General features: G+C 34.7%; 3 protein-coding genes across 3 annotated transcripts; 2 read left to right on the top strand and 1 right to left on the bottom strand.

The window, feature by feature from the left end:
- The first annotated feature begins 2,693 nt into the window (after nt 1-2,693).
- Nucleotides 2,694-3,714, top strand: LOC140010039 (ethylene-responsive transcription factor ERF017-like). The gene has a single exon (XM_072056409.1). It carries the CDS (start codon nt 2,803-2,805, stop codon nt 3,457-3,459), a length of 657 nt encoding a protein of 218 aa, XP_071912510.1. The 5' UTR covers nt 2,694-2,802; the 3' UTR covers nt 3,460-3,714.
- Nucleotides 3,715-17,085: 13,371 nt separating this feature from the next.
- LOC113691476 (ethylene-responsive transcription factor ERF011-like) lies at nt 17,086-17,893 on the top strand. The gene has a single exon (XM_027209621.2). It carries the CDS (start codon nt 17,130-17,132, stop codon nt 17,646-17,648), a length of 519 nt encoding a protein of 172 aa, XP_027065422.2. The 5' UTR covers nt 17,086-17,129; the 3' UTR covers nt 17,649-17,893.
- A 583-nt stretch (nt 17,894-18,476) lies between these two features.
- Nucleotides 18,477-22,810, bottom strand: LOC140009478 (beta-galactosidase 15-like). Its single transcript, XM_072055156.1, has 15 exons — nt 22,585-22,810; nt 22,262-22,470; nt 22,097-22,163; nt 21,734-21,970; nt 21,546-21,634; nt 21,337-21,442; nt 21,132-21,219; nt 20,907-21,025; nt 20,633-20,794; nt 20,318-20,511; nt 20,122-20,225; nt 19,927-20,036; nt 19,536-19,757; nt 19,213-19,424; nt 18,477-19,120 (listed from the first exon to the last, which is right to left on the bottom strand). The coding sequence occupies exons 1-15, from the start codon at nt 22,762-22,764 to the stop codon at nt 18,733-18,735; spliced, it is 2,487 nt and encodes an 828-aa protein (XP_071911257.1). The 5' UTR covers nt 22,765-22,810; the 3' UTR covers nt 18,477-18,732.
- Nucleotides 22,811-27,769: the final 4,959 nt, after the last annotated feature.

Raw genomic sequence — 27,769 nt, 5'->3', positions numbered from 1 at the left:
GGCCCGTGCTATGCACGGGTTTATATGAGAAGGAGGAAAAATATGGTCGAACACAACATTATTACCATTTTCTCTCATATTCTCCCATTCGTGCCACTTTTTCGACATTTCAACCTCCTCTCTCCTCGATATTTCTACTACTCTTCACTACTCTCCTTTTCACTTTCTGAATTTAACTTTCTCGCATCCCTACAACCTTTCGCCGTTCCTTCAAATCTTACCCAATTTTTTTGTATCCCTACAACCCTTTCTTGTTTTATCAAATCCTTTTTTCTCTTTACTCTATTTCGCTCCCACCCAATTATCCTATCTCTTATCCAATTTTACAGTCCACTTGTCTCCTATTCTACTATTATTTTAATCTATTTATAAATGTAAATGATAATCTATTTACTTGGCTCGCCTATTAACAAATAAGTTTGCGTGTGTAATTTAATTGGATTCAAATGGGTGACCAAATTAACCCATTAATTAGTGGGTATGAAATTGACAGATTTGGATCACTTATTTTGACTTAATTAAATTAGACATAGATTCAAACTCAATCATTAGTGGGTAAATCTAAATGACTCTAATAATTATATTCTAATTTTTACAAAGATGTATTCATCGTTTTTCCTCTTCTTTAATTTATATTATTTTATTTTTTAAAATTTAGCCTACTTCTTCCATTCCTTTCATAAAAGTTTAATAAATTTCGTGAATGTTAATTGATTGTTTACATTAATACCTAAATTATTTTTAAATTGTTGTATAGTGACAAAATTTGAAACTTACTATGATGATCATTTTAGGCTCCTTTAAGCAATTTTTTATGTTTTTTAGGCTCCTTCTTTAGGTAAAAGTTGATTTATTAACTTGATATGTTGATATGATTTACTATTTTGTTGCTAAATAAAATATGGATGAAAAAGTAAATAAAATTTAGTAGTGAGCCGTGAATGGGTGATTGGATAATCCAAACTCATATAAAACTATATTCATTGACGACTCGTCCTTTTTGAACCATTAACTAAGTAGAAATATATAGATTAGCCTAATTATAACTTGCCCAAACTCATATGAATCATCAAATTTGATAACTGTTCCCTAATCTTTACCTTCCCTAACCCTGCAGTTCTATCTTTTTAATCCTTTCACTATTTAGGATTCATTATCTCACTTTTTAAGTGTTTTTGGACATATAAAAAGTTAGAATTATTTTTCCAAGTTGCTATCTCATTTTTTAAGTGTTTTTAATCAAATAAAATGCTAGAATTGCAATCATCGAGAAAAAGTAAACTTTCAAATGTAAATTTGGTGTAATACAACCTTTTTGTCAAAATTTTGCTAAAATACCACCAAAAGCAACCTTTTAAATACACCTTATTAATTTAAAATTCATACATAAATTTTTCTTTGCATGCACTTTTTGGTGTACATGTGCTAAATGAAAAGTCATCTAGATGCTTGCAAGATATTAATATTGAGTTTATTCTAAGTGCAAATAAAATGTCATAATTGTAATTTACATATTCCAATTTAATGTTAAAGTATAATTTCAACATTCAAATTTTAAAACTTTAAAAAAAAACCTACTGAATAAAATCCAACATAAAAATATAAAAATTATAAAAGTGCCCTAAACTTGCTGAATACAAAAAAAAAGAAGATAAGTTTAATACCACAAGAAATTTGATTTAATAACTGTAACATAAATTATCAAAAAATAAGAGCAATCGAGTATATCATTAGAAGATTTTGACAAATGATTATTGTATCCAGAAGGAAAGGGATAAAGAAATAATTGGGTGAATAACTTAAAAATAGGACTAATCACATTATCTCGAGGATTTGGCTAGATAAATTAATCTTTTTTAATGAAGGAATAAAAAGGGCTAAAGTGATAAAGATATAATAGGGTGAATAATTTTAAAATGAGACTAATCAATTATCCCTGAGAATTTTGGCTTGACAAATGTATTTTATTTAATTAAGGAGTAAAAAGGACTTACAGTATAAATAACAAACTATAAACGGTTTATGAAGGAGATAATAGGAAAGTTTTAAATTTTAAATTTGACTTGTGATAGGATTAGTTATAACCCACTATTTTAAAGTTTTTAATTAGATTTTATGTATTAAAATAAATACAAAAATCTAAAAAAAAAGAATGAAAAGTTTGGAAGTTATTGAGAAGGTTTATGCTAAAAATCCTCCCTGCAATACATATAGATATAAATGTGGCATTTCTAAAAAATTCAGACGAGTGGATAGCGATGGTAATTCAATTTTCATTGATCTCTCGTGGGCTCAATTGAATATCTCTCTTGGATTACGGTAGAATAGAATATTATAGAAAGAGTGAGATGATAAAAAAAGAGGAAAGAATTTAAAAAACACTTCCCATCCGGTGGTTTCCGCGACGACACTCAAATTATCCCACGAGTTACTACACGAACACCACGTGCAGTCATTTCTAGAATTCTTTATTCTTACTCAAATACTACCGCGTAAGCCCAAATGTCCTATTACATTCATTCTTCCCCGTGGCACTCTCACCCCCTAACTTTTCCTCTCTGGACCGGTACGATCAACGCGCCCTGTTGACCCAATCCAGCCCCACCTTACTGTCACTCTCCTACTACACTCCCTCAAATTATATATATATGCACACCCCAAGCCGCCAATCCTCCTCAAGTCCCACGTCCAAAGTCACCAGCAGTAACAACAATCTCAACTCTCAAGTCTCATCCAAAGAAAACGTCGACTACAATAACGAATAATTAAGGATTCTAAATATCTGGTTAACCCCGGTCGCAGATGGTGAAGCCCGAAGCCCAGAAACGATCTTCATCTCCACCCTCAACAGCAGCAACGTTAGAGAGATTTAAGGTTGCCGGTGATCACTCGAGTAGTAGCATTAAGTACACGGGTGTCCGAAAGCGCAAGTGGCGGAAATATGTTTCCGAAATTAGACTTCCCAACAGTCGGGAGAGAATCTGGTTGGGTTCCTACGATACGGCCGAGAAAGCGGCCCGGGCTTTCGACGCCGCGCTCTTTTGCTTGCGTGGCAAGTCGGCCAAGTTTAATTTCCCTGATAACCCGCCGGAGATTGTCAACGGAAGGTCAATGACTCCGGCGGAGATTCAGGTGGCCGCCGCCCAGTTTGCCAACTCCGAGCACCGTTTGATCGGGGAACCGGCCCGGATTGACAATTTGGTTTCGGATAATTCTTCCTCTTCCATTTCCTCACTTGAGCTCCAGGCGGAATCGCCCTGTCCTTCGGTTTCGGATGGGGTGGTCCAGTTGGAGAGTGAATTGCCCGAAATACCACTGGACAACGCATTCTTGGACATGTTTGGAATATTCCCTGGGTTCGATGATTTTTTTGTGCCACCCATGCCTACCGTTGATCTGGATGGAGAAGAGAATTTTGAAGGATATTTTTCACAGGATTCAACTCTTTGGAACTTTTAAGCAGCTTCCAAAATCAGTCGTCACAATTCTGCAATTTTTTTTCTGCTGCAGGAATTGCTGACTTCTTCCCTTCTTTTTTCCTGATTCTTTATCAAATTTTGGGTCGTTGATGGACCAATTTTAGTATGGCCATCGACTCTTTTTCTCCTCCCCTTGGCTGATTCTTTCATTCTTTCGGAGGTTTCATCATTCACTTATAGGTGAATTGCGGCCTGTAAGGCAAATTGTGAATGGAGTTGTAGAATCATTCTTTTCATTTTTTTACATATATGAAATGTGCTATTCTTTTTAAAACTGTTCTTACTTAACGTTTCTTCGCTTCATCAAGTTATCTATCAGAGATCCAATCCAGATGTTTATATTCTCTTGTAATTTCCTTAAAAATTCACAGGTAGAGAGTATGATTCAAGGTCAATTACCCCAAAAAAAAAAAAAAATTACACGAGGGCAGTTACGGTAACATGAAACATATATCCGAAACGGATCGTAAAGGACATAAAAGGGCCTCCTCTCCATGATGAAGGGATGCTATCATGCATGTGTGTTATTGAGAACTATACTCCTAATACTCCCCGTACATTAGTTAAGGAAAAGCCCTAATGGATAACGAGGCCGATATGCTGCCCATATGTTATTGGTAATAGACTGGTGGTTCCCGCAACGTATCGAACCATAACCGGACCAGCCAAAAGCTGAAATAAATTATTGAGTTTTGAGCATTGAGTGTTAAACATTCGGCACATGTCAATTTGGTCACCTAAATGGTAGGTAATCTGTCAAGTCATACAAGATAGCTCTGCAGAATCACATGCATGATGAATTTACAAGCGGAGAACTCATCGAGTAATCACTATGGCTGCGTTTGGATTGAGTGTTTTTGCACCTGTTTTTTTAAAAACTGTTTTTCACATTCCAAATGCTACAGTAATGTGTATTTCAAAAACAACTTCAAAAACACCCATATCCAAACAATATATCAAAAACAACTCCAAATATATTTCAATTATGTATATTTAATTTGTATATTTTAATAAGTATATTTCAATTTGTATATTTTAATTATGTATTTTAATATGTATATTTCAATTATATTTTAATATATTTTAATATGTATATTTCAATTATGTATATTATATATATATTATATTAATATAAATATATTTATTTCAATTATGTATAATATTATATATATTATATCAATTGAAATAAATATTATATATTTATATAAATACATTTATTTATATATAAATTTATAAATATATTTATTCAATTTTGTTTTATAATATATATTAATATGTATATTTCAATTATGTATATTATACATAAATTATATTAATAATAATGTATATTATATATATTATACATTTCTAATATTATATATTTATACATACATATTATAAATATTTTATTTCAATTATAATATATTTTTATATATTTATAATATATTTACATAAATATTATATGTTATATAAATTATATATAATATAATGTATAATATATTATACATTTATACATAATATATAAATATTTATGTTTATTTATAATATACATTTATATTATGTATAATATATAATATAATACATTTATACATTTATATTAATATACATAATATTAATTTTACATTTATACATAATATTAATACATGTATACATTTATATTAATTATATTAATACATTTCTACATAATATTAATATATATTTATAATTTATTAATTTATACATTTATATAATATTCATTTATAATTTATACATTTTTAATAATATACACTTATACATTTAAATATACATTTATATTATGTATTATATATATTAATACATTAATACATTTATATTAATATACATAATATTAATTTTACATTTATACATAATATCAATACATATATACATTTATATTAATTATATAAATACATTTCTACATAATATTAATATATATTTATAATATATTAATTTATACATTTATAATATTCATTTATAATTTATACATTTATAATAATATACACTTATAATTTATAATATATTTATAATATTCATTTATACATTTATAATAATATACAGTTATACATTTATAAATATATTTATATTATGTATTATATATAATATAATACATTTATACATTTTTATATGAATATATAAATATATTTATTTATAAATATCTATAAATGTATTATAAATGCATATTTATATAAAAATATAAAAATTATAATTTATACATTTATACATTTATATAATATTCATTTATAATTTATTCATTTATAATAATATACATCTATACATTTGTAAATATAAATGGATTATAAATGCATAAATGTATATTTATATAAAAATATAAAAATTATAATATTCTAAAAATACTCAAAAATATGTTTCCAAAATACCTCTAAAAATAATCCAAAAAAATCTACAGTAAAAGTTTTTCATATAGTTTTTGAAAAACAACCCCAAAAACAACTAATCCAAACGGACTTGTTTTTCAGATTCAAAATGCTACAGTGGTGTTTTTGAAAAACAAACCCAAAAACAGCTAATCCAAACGGAGCCTATGTAAGTCTGTACAAAAAGGGACTAAATACCTGCAACAGAGAACAAATTCAAAGAAGGTGTCAGAGTACCTTTTAATCTAGTTAAAATTGTATATATATTAGCTCTTTATATAATTTTTTTAAATTTTCTCTTTTTGTAGAATTAAATAAATTAGGTTACATAGATGCTATCATTGCGAGGAAAAAAAAAAAGAACTCATTACGTGCAACTGTTACACCTCATTTTATTAACGCATCAAATTTAAAAGTACTCGCATATCCATCACATCTTGGGTTCTCCACTTCTCGAATACTTTATCCATAAAACCAACTTACTTCTTTGACAGAAGAATCTAGTTGCCGGTGCCTGCATGTCCTCTTATACATCTCAATCTGTAGAATCCATGTTACACGCCTTATTTTGATGATCGGGATTATTTCGTAAACCTCTTTTGAGATTTTTGATGATTTTATTGAGTTTCTTTGAGATTTTAAAAATTACACTTCCCTTCCTTGATTTGACATGTTTGGTAATCAAATTTTAAACTTGATCAAAAATCTATATGAACAACCTAAAATGCCCTCGATTTATAAAGTTTAGATTACTTTCCAGAACAATTGTAAAATATATAGCACAAATATAAAGAAAAAGCATCAATTTTTTAATATATATATTATTGAATAAGCAATTATTATAATAGTTTTATCGTGACGATAGGATGATGTAGACGGTGTTTTACTGCAGATACATATTCCTTCAAAGTTGGAGCAGAAAGTATTATCATAATTCTTTAGAGTTCATAGATTTTTGAATTGTTGGAACTATTATAGTTTAGTAGCAGTTTTGCATAGTTTTTTTTTTAAATTATTGTTGCTTTTGATACAAAGAAAAAAAATCAATAAAAAATTGGATGATATTCAAAATTGTCAACCAAAAAAGCCACTAAGTCAACATTTGGTAATGATATTTTTTAAAAAATATGAGAGGGATAAGACGAGAAGCGGAAAAGAAAAAATAATTATAAATCCCATTCTTTCTATATGTATATCCAACAAGGGAGTTTTTATTAAAATGATAAAGCTAATATTGTCATTTTAGATGAGGGAGAGAGATAAGTGTAATTTCTAAAATTTCAAGAGAGTTCGATAAAATTGTTAGAAATCTCATGAGAGGTTTTTGAAATTATCCCTTGATGGTAAGCACACTCTCTCAACTATTACAATAACAATTCTAATTATAGCTTAACCAAGCAACCCATGTATTTATGGATTAAGATAACCGATTAATAAGGAAAAATTCAATCGTCTCTCTCTATCTCTCTCTCTCTAGTCCAGGATGTTTTATTTTGATACAATCCTTTTTGTCTATGAGTTATGAGATACCATTCTTTTGCAATTCACCCCAGTCGACGCTTCAAGGCAGTAGACAAGATTTAAGTGAGTAACTTGCTAGAAATAGTGTTGTACCTAAAGGAAAAAAAAGGTTACATGCTATAAAGCACAAGTTAGAAAACCAATTTCAATCAAAGCAAGACTAATGCATGAGATTAGAATCAAGAATCATTACTCTTTTTACAAAATGAAGGATATTGCTACCTTATTACAAAAATTAAATGGTGATTAGGTGCCAACAACAAAAGGAATGAGTCAGTATTGCCAATCACGTGTGATTGCCGCATTGTTTTGACTAGTCATGACTTGTGAATACTTTCATAAGTAGAAAACAAATTGTGAGTAAACTTAGAACACTCAAGGTGCTCAAAGAGCTGTTTGTTGAACAAATGATTTCCCAATATGGTTAATTGAAACAGCTAGGAAGAATGAGAGGGCTATGACCCCTTTTTATAATTAACTCTTGTATTATCAAATGTTAATATATATAATGATAGTGCTGTTTGTTGGAAAAAAAGAGTAAACCTTATATACACTAACGGTGTATACACTATTATCGTTTGATTAATGACATATGTGCAAAAGTTAAATTTTAAATTTAAATTTTACATAATTGTCATCCATAAAACGCTGACAGTATATACACTGTCAGTAGAGGAAAGATTAATCCAAAAAAAGTGTGCTCAAAGAGCCAAAAAAGAGTTTATTCACTTGAATAATTTGTTGAAAATTTTGTCTACCATTAATGAAAGACGTAATCTAACACCGTATATACACCACTAAGATTGAAGTTATCGAATCAGAAGTTTAGAAAGTTTAAAATTTTAAAAATCATCTCCCGCGAGATTCTCGTCTTGGTATATGAAACTCTTTCCTTCCTCTTTCTCCTTGTAATGATTGGAGTCCCTAAGTCAAATTTGATAAATCATTTGCAATTCGAACCAAATTAGCTGATTAATAGGGGGGAAAGTTAGATGAGGACCATGATAGTTAGATGGGGGAAATTTTGATAAAATCTTTGAAAGAGTCTCATGTTCGACCGTGTGGACCAAGATTTTTTTGTCGGGCTAGCGGGCCATTGTCACACTGGAACTTGAACCCCGTCACATCAGGTAATTTCACTAAATTTTCCACTATGTGGACCTAGATGTTTGGGGAATTGGACCAGCACACCACTTTCGCTGTGGCGGAAGTAGCCCGTCACCCATCGGATATTGTGGGCTAGAATCTGACAGGTTCCTGTTTATGCCATGTCTAATCTGTTGCCAACAGACTAGGGAAAAAAAAAAATCCGTTGTCATCAGAAAACAGAACACCTGTGTGCTAGCTCTGAATGATCAATGTCCGAGGCTTTAACATCCTAGTATCTAAAAAGTGAACTCCTTGAGGCTTGAGCATTCATGCTTGGACAGTTAGATGTGGGTTTCTTAGCCTGGGTTTAAGGTTCTCAGGAGCTCTCGTCTGCCATCAATTGGTTGGATGTGAATTTTTTAGACTATTCTCTAGTCGTTTAGCCGTTAACTTCGTGAGCATGTCTAATACTCTAATATAACAAGGTGTGTGTGTACCTGTCGTTTCGAGTGTGTGTGTGAGCATTCATGCTTGGACCGTACAACTTTGCAAATTGTCTGGTGGGAGTACTATTTGTTGAACACTATCAGGATTGCGATAAAAAGGGCTGGAAAGAAAGTTTTCAAGAAATGGGTAAAAATACTTTTTTTTGTGCTTTTATTAAACGAGAGAAACGAATGGTAACAGGAGAGTTTAAAACCTCACAAACACAGTCTAAAGGTACGTCTAATAAAAATAAAATCTGAAATTTAAATTTATTAAATTATTGAATTATTAAGTACTAAAATATGATACATTTAAGTATATATTATATTAAATAATAAGTAAATAACTTATCACTTATTTTTAAAAATTTGATGCCGCTTAATTAATTCGGATGTTCTATTTTTTGTTATCAAACGCTCATGAACATATTAACATTTGAACATATAAGTTTAAATAATGAATTGATTTATCAAACAGTACCTAAGTTTTTGCTTTTTCTTTTTCTCCCATAAGTGGGATCAAATGGAATGAAAATTTAAATAGCCTAATAAGCAAATTATGAAATTTCACAATGCACCCTTAAGCATAATTTTAAAAGGTCTAAATAAAGGGTGCATAATAGAATTTGGATAGTAAATTTATCCAATATATTTTACTTGTATCACAAACATAATTTTCAATCAACATTTTATCTTATATATCTCACATCACAAAAAAATGTGATTATTTTAAATAATATCCTATCAAAACACATTGTTTCGGGTGGATATCTAGCTGTCTAATTTGACTTCGACCTTTGCTTAATCGGTGAAAAAATTTAGGAAAAAAAAACAAGAAAAGTTACTTCAAAAACACGGTTGCAAAATCATTTTCTTATTTCGTATTATCATATAGATCATATTACAAAGATATTATATTGTTACTTGTAACTAAAATGTGGAAAAGCATTATTGGTTCTCTTGAAAAAAAAATATTATTATTTTAATAGTTCTGTTTGATTCAAACCGAAGTGTATAATTTGACCAAAATACCACAAATGTACAGCGGAAAATTCCACTTCGAATATGTATTCAAGGAAAAATAAGATAAGATAGATTAGATTGGACTATTAGAGTAAGCTCGATAGAAATACTGCAACATACACGCATATAGAGTTTGTAAGGAGCCGAATCGAAGCGAATACTTGTTTAGATTCAATATATGAACAGGATTCGAGTTCGGCTCATATATTAGACGAATTATAAGTATTACTCAAATTCGATTCCTGTAGTGGGGCAAATTTCCCAGTAGCCACGTGTCAGTTCGGACATGAAGACCTGTCAGCTCGGCCAACTAATCTACGGATGCCACATGTCAGCTCGACTGTTGTGATATGGCAGCTCGGGCAGAGCAGGTCGGAATAGAGAGAGGTCAGCTCAGCCGTAGCCGCCGCCTCTCCATGAAGTGGGCCTGATGGGCCGCCGCCTCCGGACCTTTAGGGGTTGTCATACGAAATCCTAGAAGGACTCCGAACCCTAAGGGGACTTTGACTCCTATATGGAAACTACTACCCATTAAAGCCTATATATACAGCGCCACAAGACGACACAAGGTACGCCATCTATAGTACTCTCTACTGTTGTTCTACTCTTGAGCTCTACTGACTTGACCGTCGGAGCTATTCCAGGGACTCTAGTCCCGCCGTCGTTCTTTCTTCGCAGGGCATTCTGCTCGGTCTTCCCTTCTCAGCTCGGCGGCTCCCAACCAGCTCGGTTGAAGCGGCTCAGCTCGGCCCGCCGTCTGTCCATTTGCAGGTCGGCTCGCTCACCTCGCCAGCTCGTCCCTGACCAGCTCATTCAGCTCGCAGCAGCTCAGCTCGGATCTTGTTTTTGGCCGTCGCATCAATTGGCGCCGTCTGTGGGAAACACGTTACTCTTCTTCGTGAATTATGCCGAAAACTAGGTCGCAGAGAAACGCTGACGGATCCAAGGGGACGGAGCGAAACGGTCCCCAAAACTCCCCGCGGGATCCAACACCTGGAGAAAGAGGGGCGGGGCCTTCACGAATTCCGCCTGAACAGCTGGTTCAAACGGTGGCGGAAAACCTGCCCACCTTCGAGGCGATCATGAACTACCTCAAAGGGCAGTCGGGAGGTCAACCGGACAAGGAGCCTAAGGTCCAGGGAGCAGACCTGTCAGAGTCCCGAACTGGGAGTTCCAAGCACGGGGCCAAGCGGGCGCACCGGGAACTCACGCGTGAGCAGGTCGAGGTCGTAGAGCCCTCTCACAAGAACTCCCGAACTGAACACCCGGAGCTCGTCCGGAGGCTCCCCCCCTGAAGGAACGACAACAGGACGAACTGGACCTACTGCTGGACCCGGAGGCGGACAGGTACATTGCTTCCCCCTTTGTGCTCGATATCGAGGAATACCAACTGCCCGCGAAATTCAAAATTCCAAACATGAAATCTTATGACGCAACCACGGATCCGGAAGACCACCTGTTCGTATTCATGACGCAGATGCGTTTACAAACCGCCGCGGATGCGGTCAGGTGCAAGACCTTCCCGATGTTCCTAGAAGGAAGGGCCCGGCAGTGGTTCCAGGCACTTCCCCCCAGGTCGATCAGGTCTTTTACCCAGCTCGCACGACTGTTCTCAGCGCAGTTCATCTCTTCGCGAGCCTTCTCTAAAAGCACCGCTCACCTCATGACCATCCAGCAAAGGGCCGGGGAATCACTGCGCGAATACATGGTGCGATTCAATAACGAATCCCTCCAGGTCCGCGACCGAGACGACAAGGTGGTCATGGCTGCCTTCATCAACGGACTGCGCAAACAGAGACTATATACCGAGTTCGTGGAGAGACCTCCCAAATCAGTTCGGGAGATGTTGGACCGAACTCACGAGAAGGCTAATGCAGTGGAAGCTAATCGCCTGAAAGGTGAACAAGAGAAATTACGAGGTCAGAGATAGTAAAACTTCTCTGTTCGGCCTCAAAACAGAGAGAGAGTCTCTTTCGGACACAGGCCACCAAAGCAGCCCAGGCCGAACTGACCGGAGACGCAGCTGAGGCCGAACAGGCCGGAGAAGTTGCCGAGGTCACACAGGCCACCAAAGCAGCCCAGGCCGAACTGACCAGAGACGCAGCTGAGGCCGAACAGGCTGGAGAAGTTGCCGAACAGGCCGGAGAAGTTGCCGAGGTCACACAGGCCACCAAAGCAGCCACAGGCCGAGCTGACCCGACCGGAGACACAGTTGAGGCCGAACTGGCCGGAGAAGCTGCTGAGGTCACACGAGCCGAGAGATAAACCCAGGCCGAGCTGACCGGAGATACAGTTAAGGTTGAGCAGGCCGGAGAAGCTGCCGAGGTCGTACATGCCACAAGAGCAGCCGAGGCCGAGCTGACCGGAGACGCAACTGAGGCCGAGCAGGTCGGAGAAGCTGCCGAGGTCATACGGGCCGCAGGAGCCGACAAGGCCAATTTGACCGGAGACACAGTTGAGACCGAGCAGGTCGAAGAAGCTGCCGAAATCAAACAGGTCGGAGAGACTGTACAGGCCGAAGAGACCAAGGAGGTTGCCGAACAGGCCATCCCAACCTAGACATCGTATATCGATAGAGCATCAAGCAAGGGTGTAGAGTCGAAGTCCTCCTAATCAGCCCTACGGGGGAAGAATTGGCTTGAATCTTGAGATTCGACTTCAGGGCCTCCAATAACGAGTCCGAGTATGAGACTCTTTCATTAAAAGTCACTCACACTGTCCATACATGACCTGAGTTGTTTGGTCGCGCATGGTCCTATCTTCTCAGGCCAATATATGAACTATTTTGCATAAGTTGGAAGTTAGTTCGCGCGCTAGTCCGACATCTGTTCGCGCAAGTGTATTTAGACAGCCTGATAAGAAAGGCATGAATGAAAAATTTTGCTAAGTATAGAAGAAACAAAAGTCTATTCAGTCCATAAGAGTCTATTTACAAAGTAGGAGTTCATACTAAAAACGAACTGGTCCTACTCAGTTCGGTCTTACAAGTTACTCGAGCAAGGGCCGCAATCGTGGAATCATGGGTCTCACACCGAACTGACTCTTCGCCAAGAAACTTGGTCTAGACTCACGTGACTCCCCAGTGACTCTAGACTCAAAGGGGGGCTAGTGTAGTGGGGCAAATTTCCCAGTAGCCACGTGTCAGTTCGGACATGAAAACCTGTCAGCTCGGCCAACTAATCTACGGATGCCACATGTCAGCTTGACTGTTGTGATATGGCAGCTCGGGCAGAGCAGGTCGGAATAGAGGAAGGTCAGCTCAGCCGTAGCCGCCGCCTCTCCATGAAGTGGGCCTGATGGGCCGCCACCTCCGGACCTTTAGGGGTTGTCATACGAAACCCTAGAAGGACTCCGAACCCTAAGGGGACTTTGACTCCTATATGGAAACTACTACCCATTAAAGCCTATATATACAGCGCCACAAGACGACACAAGGTACGCCATCTACAGTACTCTCTACTGTTGTTCTATTCTTGAGCTCTACTGACTTGACCGTCGGAGCTATTCCAGGGACTCTAGTCCCGCCGTCGTTCTTTCTTCGCAGGGCATTCTGCTCGGTCTTCCCCTCTCAGCTCGGCGGCTCCCAACCAGCTCGGTTGAAGCGGCTCAGCTCGGCCCGCCGTCTGTCCATTTGCAGGTCGGCTCGCTCACCTCGCCAGCTCACCTGCTTGCTCCCTCCCATCAGCTCGTCCTTGACCAGCTCGTTCAACTCGCAGCAGTTCAGCTCGGATCTTGTTTTTGGCCGTCGCATCAATTCCTTTTTTTATTATAAATATTCGAGTTTGAGTTGAATTTTGGCTCGTTAAACTAAACAAGTCGAATTTGAGTTTGGAGATGATTTAATTATATTTTTAATGAATAATACATCATTTAGAGTAAGTTTAATTATATTTCTTGCTTTTAAAAAATAGATAATACTAATCGATCTATAATTATATTTTTAATTAAATATAATATATATTAAATAATATCAAATATATTCATATTTGTATTTATTTATTTTTTAGTTATATATGCATTCACGAACTATTCGAATAGTTTGCAAATAAGTTCATATTGGACTCAATTATTAAATGAGTTTAATATTATATTTAATCAATCTTGTATCGAGAAAAGAACCAAACGCATAACAATAATTTTGAAAGCTCTACACATATCTATATCTATATGTATTTAGGAAGGGATTTTTAGCAAAAACCCTCTCAATGCCTTCTAAACTTGTCATACTTTTTTCTAAATTTTTGTATTTATTTTAATACATAAAAAAGTAGTGGGTTATAACCCACCTTATTACCAATCAATATTCCCACTATCTCACTCCCACTATCCCACTATCATCTTATCACCAATCAATATTCCCACTATCCCACTATCTTAACTCATCCTACAATCACTCCTACAAATTCTCCCACGTTTCCCAAGATTACAAAGGAGGAAATATTTGCTTAGAAAACGAAACATACACCGCAACGATTCCACACACCAGTTGGAAAAGCTTCAACAAGTTTGCACTGACGAAAGAAAAATCTCAAATCAAATCCAAAGGACAAAATCCAGGCTACACTGATTAAAACGTCATTCGCATCAAATTAAAAATTCCGGTACCGTGTTTTCTTTAAATATTATTCCCCATATTGTAATTTTTTTTATTTTCGATTATTTCCAATAATATAACATGTCTATAATTTTTTTCCAACCCTTTTACTGATCGACTTAATTAACTTATCGAGTTAATTCCCTCACCCTCTCTCTCAGTTTCTTATTTGTTTTGGATTCTCTATTGATTTTGTAAATGTATTGATTTTGTTTCTTTTGTGAGCAGTAGTGGAAGATATTATGTGCAGAGACTCCAACAGAAATCAACCTTCTCGCGGCCGGCTTAATTTTTCAGGTCGGTCCCCTCTGCCTTTTAAGTATGTTTTGCTTTTGCTTTGCTTTGCTTTGTTTTTTGTAAATGTATTGATTTTGTTTCTTTTGTGAGCAGTAGTGGAAGATATTATGTGCAGAGACTCCAACAGAAATCAACCTTCTCGCGGCCGGCTTAATTTTTCAGGTCGGTCCCCTCTGCCTTTTAAGTATGTTTTGCTTTTGCTTTGCTTTGCTTTGTTTTTTGTTATAAATGATATTGCATTGATTTTCTAATCATCCATTATTTCTGAAAATTTTTTACAAAATCCTATGAACGGTTGTTTGCTTATTGTTACACTGTAAAGCAAAGATAAAAGGTATTGCTTGCTTATATAATTGCGGATGGTATATATTCATGATTGAGGGTTCTACTATTTCTAACATAAATTGTATATTATAAAAATTTATTTGTTTGTATTTCTGAAAATTTTTAATTATTTTTTATTGCACATTTATCACATAAAATAGGTGTTACGATAGTTATTTTCATAATTTTATTCCAAAAATGATCGTGCATGAAATAAAAAAAGATTTTTTAATAATTTAAAAATAATTAAAAATGATTTATAATTGGAGAAAAACAATTCAGATACTATTAATAACTAAGGCAATATACGCCCATTATTAAAATTGGATTAATTTTTAATTTCGTCAGAAATCCTTTTGGCAAAAATGCATTCTAGCCTTTCTTTTCTTTATCAACAATGACAATTACAACTACGTGATTCATTTATCTAACAACAGCACAATTCAACTCATGGAATAAATAGTTCATTGCTTAAAGTACTTAAACGAAAGGATAGAACCAAGTCCTACTTAATACTTGCAAGTAATATATTACAATTAGAAAAAAAAAATGATTCAAGAGGAGCAAAAAACTCACCAAGCCCCTGACATATGTGCAATCGTCAAGGCACTTTTGAGCATTTAAAACTGCATTCCTTAGTTCAGGTAATCACTTCTCTGTAATTGTTTTCATTTGATTACAATGCAATTCTATTAAATTCTATTGATGCTATTTCTATATTAATTATTGTATTTTTTTGGTTAACAGTTCTCATACAATGTATCACTATTTACACATAAAATAAATACATAAACTATTGATTTTTAATTTAATATATATTTTATTTCTAGATCAAAGAAATGAAAAATCTAACTGTCCTCAAGATCGCCAGGCATCCACATCACCAATGATTTTGCGTGTTCATGGTAAATATACAGTTTCTTATATCGTTATACTCATCTTACATACACACTTTTTGACTGCACTATCTTGCTAAATCAACTATAGATACAATACAATACAATTGTATTACAATTGTTCGATTATAATACAATTGTATTACATTCTATTGATGCTATTTATAGACAACTTAGCAATTTTATAGATTAGTAATTTATTTTATTTTATAGATTACCAATTACTACATGTACCAAAATATATTTATATAGGGATTACTTCATTAACTATGGGTGCTAATAACAATTTAATTGGTGCGTATTTTTCATTTGATTACAACACAATTGTATTAAATTCTATTGATGCTATTCTATATTAACTATTGTATTTTTTTGTTAACAATTCTCATACAACCGAAAAAAGACGGTTCTTGAATGATATATACATTATATTATATTTCAAACTATTGTTAAACAGATATTATATTTTAATTTTATTAGTAAAATTTTTTCACCTTTATTTGTTAACCATTTTATTTTTTTTCCAATAATGTCAGCACCTTGCATAGCACGGGTATTCGCACTAGTATAGATGTAGATAGGAACGCATTAGATACAGATTATCTTTATCCTTAGTAGGCTGAAAATTAAATTTTGAAAAAGAAAAGAAGAGAAATCTCACAAAGTAGCATCCAACATGGTCACGTCACAACCGAAACAGAGCATAAAAAAAGAAAATGAAAACAAAAATAGTTGGGAGGTAGACCATAAAAATGGACTTGCTTACCTTCCACGTGTCCACTTCATCCTATCCGAGCCGACAAGTGGACACGTGCAATTCCTAAATAAAACACTACGTAATACTATGATCTAAAGGCACCCAGGACCCAAACCCCCACCTGTCCCGCCTGTATCTAATCGAAAAATGCCTTCTTTATGTTTCCGTTTCCTCCCACCAAGTAGCACTTTCTAAAATCGGTCAAATTCACACGCGGCACCCAATATAAAGCCCACGTATTCGTCACAATCATCTATAAATATTAAATAGCAAGCCCTCCCGACAAAGAAATCTGGAATTGGTTCGTACAAAAATGGTTAGACCTCAATCGAGAAGAGAAAATGGCGGTACTAGTCGTAGTAATGGTATTAATAATTCCCGGCGTTACAAGGGAGTTAGGATGAGAAAATGGGGGAAATGGGTGGCAGAAGTCAGGCAGCCAAAGAGTCGTGACAGAATATGGTTAGGCTCGTACCAGACTGCAGAGGAGGCTGCTAGAGCTTATGATGCTGCTGCATTTTGTTTACGGGGTCCGTCCGTGATGCTCAATTTTCCTGATGACCCACCTCGAATTCCAGCTGCCGGTGAGCTATCGGCCACCCAAATTCAAGTTGCAGCGTCCAGGCATGCCCGGAGTCGGAGGGTTGAGGAGGATGCATTGGTTGATGGGAATGAGGAGGGGGGATTTTTGCAGGGATGCTCTGACTTCGGTGGATTCTTGAGGAATGGTTTTTGTGAAAGAGGCGGTGAGAGAGACGATAGCGGTGGCGGTGGCAGTGCAGGGATGTCTAGTGCAACTTTTTTCGGGACACCGGCTTTGTGGAGTTTTTGATTCGTCAAATTGAGGTGTTTGGAATTCTTCACCAACACAGGACAAATAGAAAGTGTACAAGACCGTCACCCCCCCCCCCCCCCGGCCCTCTCTCTCCTTATTGTTTTTGTTTGCTTGTTTTCTGGATGAGTTTTACATTTAGATCCCAAATTTTTATTTGGATGGAGTGGACTTTTGCCTTGTCCAACAATTTCAACTAGTATAGATGCTGAATGAATGTTAGTGCAAATTGAGTTCTTGGCCTAGTCTGCTAAGTTGAGTGTTAATCCATCCAATTTCAGCAAAAATAAGACACGAATTGAAAACTTTCCACGCCAGCAAATAAGAAATACAGCTCAACAGGAAATACTCACTTACTCGGAACTGAAAGCCATAATATGGTCAATTAGTTGCCAATGACGCTTAAGAATAAGAAATTCTGGGTACTGTCACTATAATAAATCAACAATGAAGCTCTAAATTAGGCTTAATTGGATGATGATGATGATGATCATAATAATAATGAGGGGAAGAAGAAGATGCCATATAATCCGACGCAGAATTGTGAAAGGTACGGCAAGTCGGCAACTAGTTAGCCCCACTCTATGAAGCCAGCATCTGAAGCATATTTTCGGTGCATAATTAGCCGCAACGACTTAGCTGGTCTACAAATTATCCCATACATTGTGGTTCAACTAAGCTCCAAAATAAAAGGCACCAGCTCCGCTCCGTATCTTTAACATAGTGCAAAAATTTCCTCGGGATCTTGCTTGCTAAACCAATCGACGTTAAAGCATTGCCTCATTCAAGATTTGTGTTTAAAAGAAATTAGAAATACAACTCAACTGATTCAATAGAGACAAATATAAAGAGATTCTAATATATTATTGAGCAAATACTAAGAAACATGATATTTCCTGTAAGAAGAAACATCCATATAAAAAAAAAAAAAGAAAATCTAAGAAACGCAAATAACAAATATTACGCTAGCTAATAACACCTATGAACGGGGTGATATCTCCTTGACTACTTAATTTATAAAAGAAAAAAAAATTCATTTTCCATCGAAACTGGACCAAAAAGGAAAAAGGGGAGGGGGGAACAGCTAGCAGACAGCTTCTACCACGAGTCTCTTGGTAACGCTTGCATCGCAATTGGTTGGCCCCAGTAAGGTTTCAGAAGCAGCGAACGAGCAAGATTCTTTCCCAACACATGCCTCGCGAACAACCAAAAGTGGATCATTGTTGGCATCACAAGTACCCTTCTGGAATGAACCACAAGTTCCCTCTGGGTTACCAAAACTGGCAAATTTAATGTCAGAAATGGGTCGACCTTGGCATGAAATATCCAGAACAGTATTCTCGTACGCATTGCCGCATGTTGTCCCAACAGTAACCGTTTGGAAAGTCACCTGCGAAGGGTTGCCTCCAAATTCCTCAAACAAAACCAATTCATTATCACCGTCATTCAAGAACGACCGAGGAACATGGTACCTAAAAACCACACATCAAAACACACACATTTATTGTTATATTAGGAGATGAAGTCAAAAGATTTTATGTACTCTATGAAGAAGCATTCTAACCATGTTTGGGTTGGTTCGCCACAGCCCGTGACACATTTGCTATTGGTATAAGGTCCACGATAGTCGCAGGGGTCGGTTGAGCATTGGTCATCCGCCAAGAGACTAGGCCAATACCGGCCCAAATTGTTGCCATTTACCCAGGCCCAACCTTTGCCTAATCCTTGAAGATTTACCGCAACTGGATCTTCTCCCAGTGGAGCTTTGAAAGTTGTCTGGGTGAGAAATCAAGAGCGAACTTAAAGATTGTCTGGGTGAATTGTGAATAAAATTAGAGGGAACGAAGCATTTTAGCTCATTCTAGTTCTAACTAGGACAAATATTACCTTGTACCAAGTCATCCTTCTATTGACGGGTAGATCTTGAGATTGCCAAAGTGATGGATCAGAAGACTTGAAAATTTTCTTGCTGAGGCCGCGTAGACCAACCTTGTAAGACCATTTGTGGTGTGACAAATCCTTTATGATCGTCTCATCACCATTTCTTCCGACTATCTCGACTGGCCCGGAAATTCCAGCTGGAATCTCGTCAAATCTTGCACCGTAGTTCTAAATGCAATAAAAGATGAAGCAAAGGAAATGGTGAAAGTGAACCACACTGCTAAATCTAAGCCTATACATACATACAGTAAAAAATGATTGAACCCCCCCTTTCCCCCTTCAAAAAAAAAAAAAAAGGAAAAAGAAAAGAGATATAGTCGTAGAACTGTAAACATACAATAAGTCCAACTGTTGCGCTAAGCAATGCGATTTGGTTAGATCCACGATTCAATTGAATGTCCTTCTTGAATACATAGTTGAATACACCATAAGGAGCCCATTCAGAACCTGCAAAAATTTAATCAATCAGATTCAGTGACAACTTAGAGTTTATGGGGCCAAAAAAGAAAAGGAAAAAATTGAATTGACGTACCAGCGTATTGACCATTGACATATGCATGCAAAATGTGGCCAGTGGCATTCACTCGAAGGCTCAAATTCCCGCTCCAAATAGGATCGTTCTTCTCGAGATTCACTCTGTTCATGAAGGTAAAAGGTCAATCACATGTGTAGAAGAAGCCGATTAGGATGTGATGACCTCTTCTTCTGTAAGTTGATGGGCATATTACCTGGTCATGTACCAAAGATAGTCCGAAGCATCATTAATAACTTTCTGGTCAAGGAGTCTATTTGCAGATACATGACCTTTGCCATGAACAACAGTGTCATCTATTGCCTCAGGCCTCCATGTCCAGCTTAAAGAAACTGGTTCGTTCTCTGCCTCATCTGACCTCTTCACCTTCACCCAAGTTTGGGTGTTCACCTAAACAGACAGCAAAGTAACGTAAAATAATAATAATAATAACGTTAAGAACTATTAACACACAAAAGTTATATATCCCTTACTTTTCAAGAAATAATTAACACGCATAAGTTCCCCCTACCTTTGCTGTGTTATAGACATCTTTTTTGCAGTCGGGGAGTATACTAACGGACCAAGCCGGAACATTGTATTGGGATCCTTGGTAAGTGATGGTGGCATCTGTTGTAGTATTTGAGTTCTCAAAGAAGCAAGCTGACGTACCATTGAGAGTGAAAACGGTAGACTGAAACACATCAAATCACAACAACAAAAAGGGTAAATGTTTTCAATTTTTTTTTTTTAAAAAACATTTTGTATGCATTGCTAGTTATAACAATTCAAATCTTTGGCCATACCTTAACAGAATTTCCAAAATCTGTATTGGTAACATTGCCATGGGTGAGAATTTTCTCCAGTGAATGTAGCGTGTCATGGAGTTGCTTCAAATGTCCATACTTTGGTTGGTTTAGATTTCCTAGAAAAGAAATCAACAAGTCAAGAAGAGTTGTTTCATCAAGAATTGGTAAACAAATGTATGTATAGTTAGATCAGATCACAAGTTCCGTTCGCGTCATTATTACCATATTCATCCAATGGGGCATTGTAGTCATACGTTGTGCTAATATACGGACCACCAGCTTCCCTACCATAATTAGTTCCACCGTGATACTGAAAGATGTCAAACAGCGAATTTTTTTTAAATAGGTCAATTCAGGTAAGAAGAACTGGTTTTGATTTGTAAAAGAACTGTTATTTGATCTTGCAAAATGATGATGGAAAACCAACCATATAGTAATTTTGTAAGGAGCCTCCGGTTTGGAAGAATCTTGCAACAGCATAAGCCACATCCTCTGCGGTTCTATATGGATCTCCTCCACCCCAAGCCTTGAACCTTCATATAATTAAAAAGAAACAAACAACCAAACCCGATCAAAATTTCCATACTTGTTATCGTCCAATCGGAAAACCAAAAAGATTAGATAGATGGAACTGACCATCCGGTCCAGTTTTCAGTCCATATCTTAGGGCTATTCGCATTGTTTGGTTCAAAATCGTGACAGTACCAGCCATTGCAGGTGTTTATCTGTCAAAAATATATTAGCATAGTTCAACACAAAAGAAAAGTACCATGAAATATTTTATGAAAAAAAAAACATTGTATTTTGTGCTAGAACAAACATACTATCGGCTGTGGAGCATCAGGCTGTTGACACATAATCCATGGAACTCCAATATCCAGAGATTCAGCCATAGTAGCGCACCAATCGATATACACTTTGCCAGCAGCTCCATAAGGTCCCATTATATTTCCATATTCATTCTCAATCTGTGCAAGTATAATTGGACCTCCTTGTGATGCAAAAAGCTTCTCTTGTTTCACCATGTCCACTATCAAGGTTGTAAAGTTTTGCATCTCATTCTGAACAAATACAAAATCAACCAATAAATATTTTACCCTTTTTTTTTAAAAAAAAATGAAAGCTTATTAATATGCCTGAGGAAAAGAAAAAGAAATGAAGCAATAAGAGTTAACAATATTTTTTACCATGTAGACATCATTGGCCGTTCGTAACTCAACGCCAGGCAGATTGCGCAACCACACAGGATACCCTCTATTCATTATTGACGATAAGCAAAGTGAGTAAATAATATAGCAAGATTTATTGAGCTTAGAAATTAGTAAAATAGTTTTAAAAAAAAATTAGTTTACCCAAAGTTCCATTCAGCGCAGACATAAGGTCCAATGCGAAGAATAGAGAAAAGTCCAGCATCTTGAACGGTTTTGAGAAACCTTATGAGATCTAAATTCCCACTAAAATCGTATTGACGACGAAGTGGTTCATGGGCATTCCAGAAAACATAGGTTTCAATAGTGTCCACCCCTCCTTCCTTGGCTTTGTTTATCAAATCAGGCCACATCTACAAAATGGTTAGGATAAAAGTAAAGACACATTTGTCAGTCTTGAACAATGAGTCGTAATAATAATATTAATCGTCCAACTAAAAAGAAAAGAAAAACATATAACTACTTACAGAGGGAGTGCTTCTTGGATAATGGATTGAGCCAGAAATGAGAATTCTACGTTCACCATTAATTTTGATGGCCCTTCCATCGTAAGAAACATCATAAGCAAAAGCACATGACAAAGAATTTAAGACCAGAAAGGAGAGAATACATGCATGGAACCAACAATTAATGTTGGAGTATGCCATGGGAACGATGGGCAGTAGGATAGGGTACTTCCTTCTTCTTCTTGTTTTCTAGTTCTATTCGTTGTATTTATAGGGTGAGTTTTACTAGCCGTTTTTCTCCAACGCTCATCCAAATTGAAAGGGATCCGGTGAGCAGTTGTTTCTGATGAAATTCTGTTATAAAGATTGGAAAATGATTGGTTTCATCCTTCACATTTCACAAAAATATTCTTTTCGTCCCTCACTTTTAAAATGAAGCAATTTCGTCCTTGACATTTAAAAACTGAAAAAATTACATCCCTGAATCCAAATTTCAATTTGAATCAAACCACCAATCAACCTGATTACAAATTTTGGGGGTGTAATTGATAGATCATTTGGTTAACTCAACTTGATATTCATGTGAAATTTAATGAACCTAAAAATAAAAAATAAAAAATTATAATATAAAAAAGAAAGATTAATCTTTCCTATATTATCATTGTATACACTGACGGTTTTATATATCGTCATATCATTTTAATTTAAATTTAAACACCAAAATTTATATTTATGATATACATCTAGATTCGCAAGCGGATATACTAACGGTGTATGAAAAGATTTATCAAAAAAAAAAAAATCTACTATTCCAAGACAAAGAATGGCCTTTTATTTTATAATTTTTATTTTTTTGGTTTAATAAATGTCATGTGAATATGATGAAATTGACCGAATGATCTATCAATTCTATTTTCGAAATTTATTACTGAGTTATTGGATGGTTTGATTCAGATTGAAAATTAAGTTCAGGGATGTAATAACTTTAATTTTTAAATATCAAGGACGAATTTGCTTCATTTTAAAAGTGAGGGACGAAAAGAATATTTTTGCAAAATGTGAGGGATGAAACATGTCATTTTCCCTATAAAGATTTAAGTATTAGGTGGTTAAGTAGCAAAATTTGATGAGAATAAGGATAAGATTGTTTTTCGTATCTCAAGATATATTTCCTGATTAATATCTATCCTGCTGATTTGGTTGTTGAGATTTTTATCCTAATCTTTGGTTAAAAAATAGTTTTGGATAATAGTAAACCATCATGCATGCACGGTTTACCATCCTTATTTAATTTTAGGGATAATTTCAGAAATATCCCCTAAGGTTTTTAATAGTTTCACTTAACACCTTTAAAGTTTAGAAATATTACTTATCCCCCTTATTTTCAAATTTTTGTAACATTCTCAATCCAATTCAAATTATATCATTAAAATATTATGTTTAGAAAAGAGAAAGTTATTTCATCCCAAAATTGCCCTTTTATTGTGATTCTTAGTTGTAATGACAAATCAATTTAAAATCCTTTCATATTTGAAAATTTGATGGATGTGTTTCTTAGTAAAAAAAATTGTAAGTTTAGACTTGAGAAATCATTTAACAAATTTCATCTATAATTTGGAGACAAAATTTTAAATTAATAAATTATAAATAATTAACATAGTATGTAAAAACTATTTGAAATATTGTAAAGATGTGGAAAATAACTTTTTTCATCTTCTAAACAACTCAAATAAATTCTAAATATAATTTAAAATTTTTCCCTTTTCTAAATTTTCAAGCCATTGATTCAAATAAATAAAAATTAAAGATTCTAAAAGGTTCATAAAATTTATTAAATTCAATCGAAACATTTTACATAAAAAAAAAAGATTTTTGTCATTTCATAATCTAAGAAACATATGGATAAACAAGGGTTGGACAAATACTGAAGTTTTAAATTATAACTAGCCTCCTAAATTGCAACACTTTTGTAGAAGAAATCTACATTTTTGTCAAACAATAATAACAATAGTTTCGGGTTTATTTCTTACTATGTGACCTTAGAGTACCAAATAGACAAGCCTTAAAGGAGAACAATTACTTTGTAATTTGAAAACATGTTAAATAAAATTTTATTATTTGTTTGTACTGTAAAGTATATTGTTTATGGTTGCAATCATTATATGTTGTTCCTTTAAAAAAACAACATCTTCATACTTTTTGTCCTTATTTTTAACATATGATTATTATAATTACAATTAAAAAAATTAAGGCAATGAAAGGGTATTATTGAAAAGAGATTGAAAGGGATTAGCTGAGTTGTTGCTGGTAGAATTCTGTTCTAATGATTTAAGTATTAGGTGGTTGAGTAAGTGGCAAAATTTGATGAGAATAAGGATATGCTTGTTTTACATTAGCTCAACATATATTTCCTTAATAATATCTATCTTAATGTATCCTAATTTGGTTGTTGAGATTTTTATCCTGATCTTTGGTAAAAATAATTTTGGATAATAGTACACGATTATGCATGCACTCTTTACTATCCTTCAATTCTATATATTCTAAAGCAATAAATTTGGTTTCTTCTAATCCATAATAATCAGAATAAGATAACTATGTATTAATATATTGTCATCACATTCATGAACATGTCAAGCAAAAATTTAAGAAAAAAGTTATATATAGAAATACAAACAAATCGGTATATTGTCATAGTGAATGAAGCAAAAACTTTTTGTGCAAACGATAACTTGCATAAGACTTGTTACAAATAGCGATGAAGATTTCGTGCATTTATAATATTGATTGGCAAATACTAGTTGCATATTTGTTTCTTGGTTAGGGACAAAGATCTTCTCCTCTTGATGTATTGAGGCTGATGCATTTATCTATGTAACGAGCATAATTCGTTACATTGATAAAATGAAAAAGGCAACATCTTTGTGAACTCGCCATTCCATACCTTATCACTAAACCCAACCTTCCCCCAACATTCCACTTAATGTTATGCAACATTCTGGTATTTGACTATGTTAAGTAAGATTATTACTTGGTATTTGAGCAAGTTAACTAAAGTAATAGCATATTTTTTCTGTATCTATTTAAAAATGAGGTATCAACTATTTTTAATTAAGTGAGAACGGATGGATTGAATTATTGTCCAAGTTGAATTATTGTCCAAGTAAATTTGAGTCTTTGTATAGTTAGATCACAAACTGAATTGTTGTCCAAGTCAATTTGAGTCTTTGTATAGTTAGATCACAAACTTTTTAAACGCTAATTTTGTCCTTACATATCTACAACACAAATTTTTATTTACCTATATATTCAAAATCATTCAATTTCCTTTCTAAACCTTCAAACAATATTAAAATCTTTACCTCTCTTCTCTTCTTTTCTTTTTTATCCAAAACTCCCAACCCATAAATATCACGCCTCTGTGCCTACTAAAATTTGTTGGACAATAGTGTCCAAAAATGCTCTTAATTGGATCAATTACTGGACATCAAATGGAAGTCCAGTTTCGGAGGCAGAGGCTGTACCATGCAACTTGAAATGACAAGACATAGTTCAATTCTAACTTGGTTTACTGTTACGTGCTAACAAAGCTGCCATTACATTTTGTAAAGCAAACAGTATCTCATAAGCCCAGCTAAAAGTCCCAACACTAGTATCATAGCAGCTTTGGGGTCAATTATTTTGTTGGCCCATACTTGGATATAATTGGATATGGGGGTGAGCTTCTTCCACTCTTTGACAGCTAAAAAATTATTTAAGTCTTCTAACCAAATCAAAATCCTTAAAAACTCTCTACATTGAATTTATTGGGATGTTGAAACAAAATCTATATTTAAAAGTCATTATCTTGCTCATCATATGCAAACAATCCAAGAGTTAAACAAATCACAGCTAGTTGATTAGGATTAACTTCATGACAGTAGCAGGAGTGATTAAAGATAAGCTAGTTTTTTGAGTGCTTCTAACTAAAATTGTCACATAACATGGTATAGTTGAAAGTCCACAGCAACTACAATTAGGAGCTTAATGTCCCGGAAGTATATTTTTATTCTTGATCACATTTTGAAATGGCAATTGATCTTTATTTTCGGCCTAGCAAATAGGCTAGATAGGGAACAAGGCTTAGCGTAGCTAATTATATATTAACCAGTTAATTTGATTGCCTATACGACTGAAAGGAACAGAAGCTCTCCAAAACTTCTCCATCATCCTTTTTTTTTGCCTCGAAAGATGATAAATAAAATAACCAACTCGACAGAGGTTGATGGAACTTTCTGATTTATACCAGAGGAAGTAGTTTTAAGTATATCATTTTCAAGCCTTGAAGAAAAATTAAGGTGCGTCAACATCATGCCACCTAAACATTTCCTCTTGAAATATCAAGATGCATTTGTTTATTATTTCAAGTCCAAATACATTGGTGGGGAACGTCATTTCTAGTCTACATTGTACGACAACATTATTTCTAGCATTATTTTTTCAAGTAAAATTTAAATATCATCACAAATTGATTTGATAAGGATAGTTTTGTGATGACATTAAAATTTGGGATAATTTTATAAACCCCCCTTGAGGTTTTTGACAATTACAATTACTTCCCCTAAGATTTGAAAAATTACGAAAATCTCTCATAGAAAGTATGTCTAGATAACAATTCATGTTGTATAAATTGATTAATAAATATAGCAAGAAAAGTCGGGAATGAAGTATGACGTATGAAATTAGACGACATTAGTGTTTTAGAATAAAAAAGTATTACCAAAAAAGAATTTTTATTTTTTCTCTTTTAAACTCATTTTCATTTAAAATTTGTAAATTTTATGAAGGCTATCATAGTTTTTTTGTAGCAACAAGGTAAGTAAGTTTAATTTTTTAAACCTTAGGAGAGGCAACTACAATTATTAAAAGCCTCAAGGGAGGTTTCAAAAATTATCCCTTATAATTTTAGCTATAGAAATTAGAGCATGATTTTATTGTTAATCGGTCAACGTCCAAGCGCCCCAAATTTCTTGCAAGAAACAAATAATTGAGGCACTGTCGAACGTCACCGTCTTAGATGGATGGCGTATTCATTCGAGGGGCACAATTTCACGTGGCTGGACAAGAGACTTGCCAATCAGACATCAACGAGTGTGGCTTTGATGAACCAACCACCTCAATAGTATTTGGTCACCCCGTTTTTGTCTTTTGTCTTTGTCTTTGTCTT

The sequence above is a fragment of the Coffea arabica genome, chromosome 6e (assembly GCF_036785885.1).
Source record: "Coffea arabica cultivar ET-39 chromosome 6e, Coffea Arabica ET-39 HiFi, whole genome shotgun sequence".
Classification (NCBI taxonomy): Eukaryota; Viridiplantae; Streptophyta; class Magnoliopsida; order Gentianales; family Rubiaceae; genus Coffea; species Coffea arabica.
The sequence above is the reverse complement of the archived record's forward strand: the minus strand, read 5'-3'. Positions and strand labels throughout refer to the sequence as shown.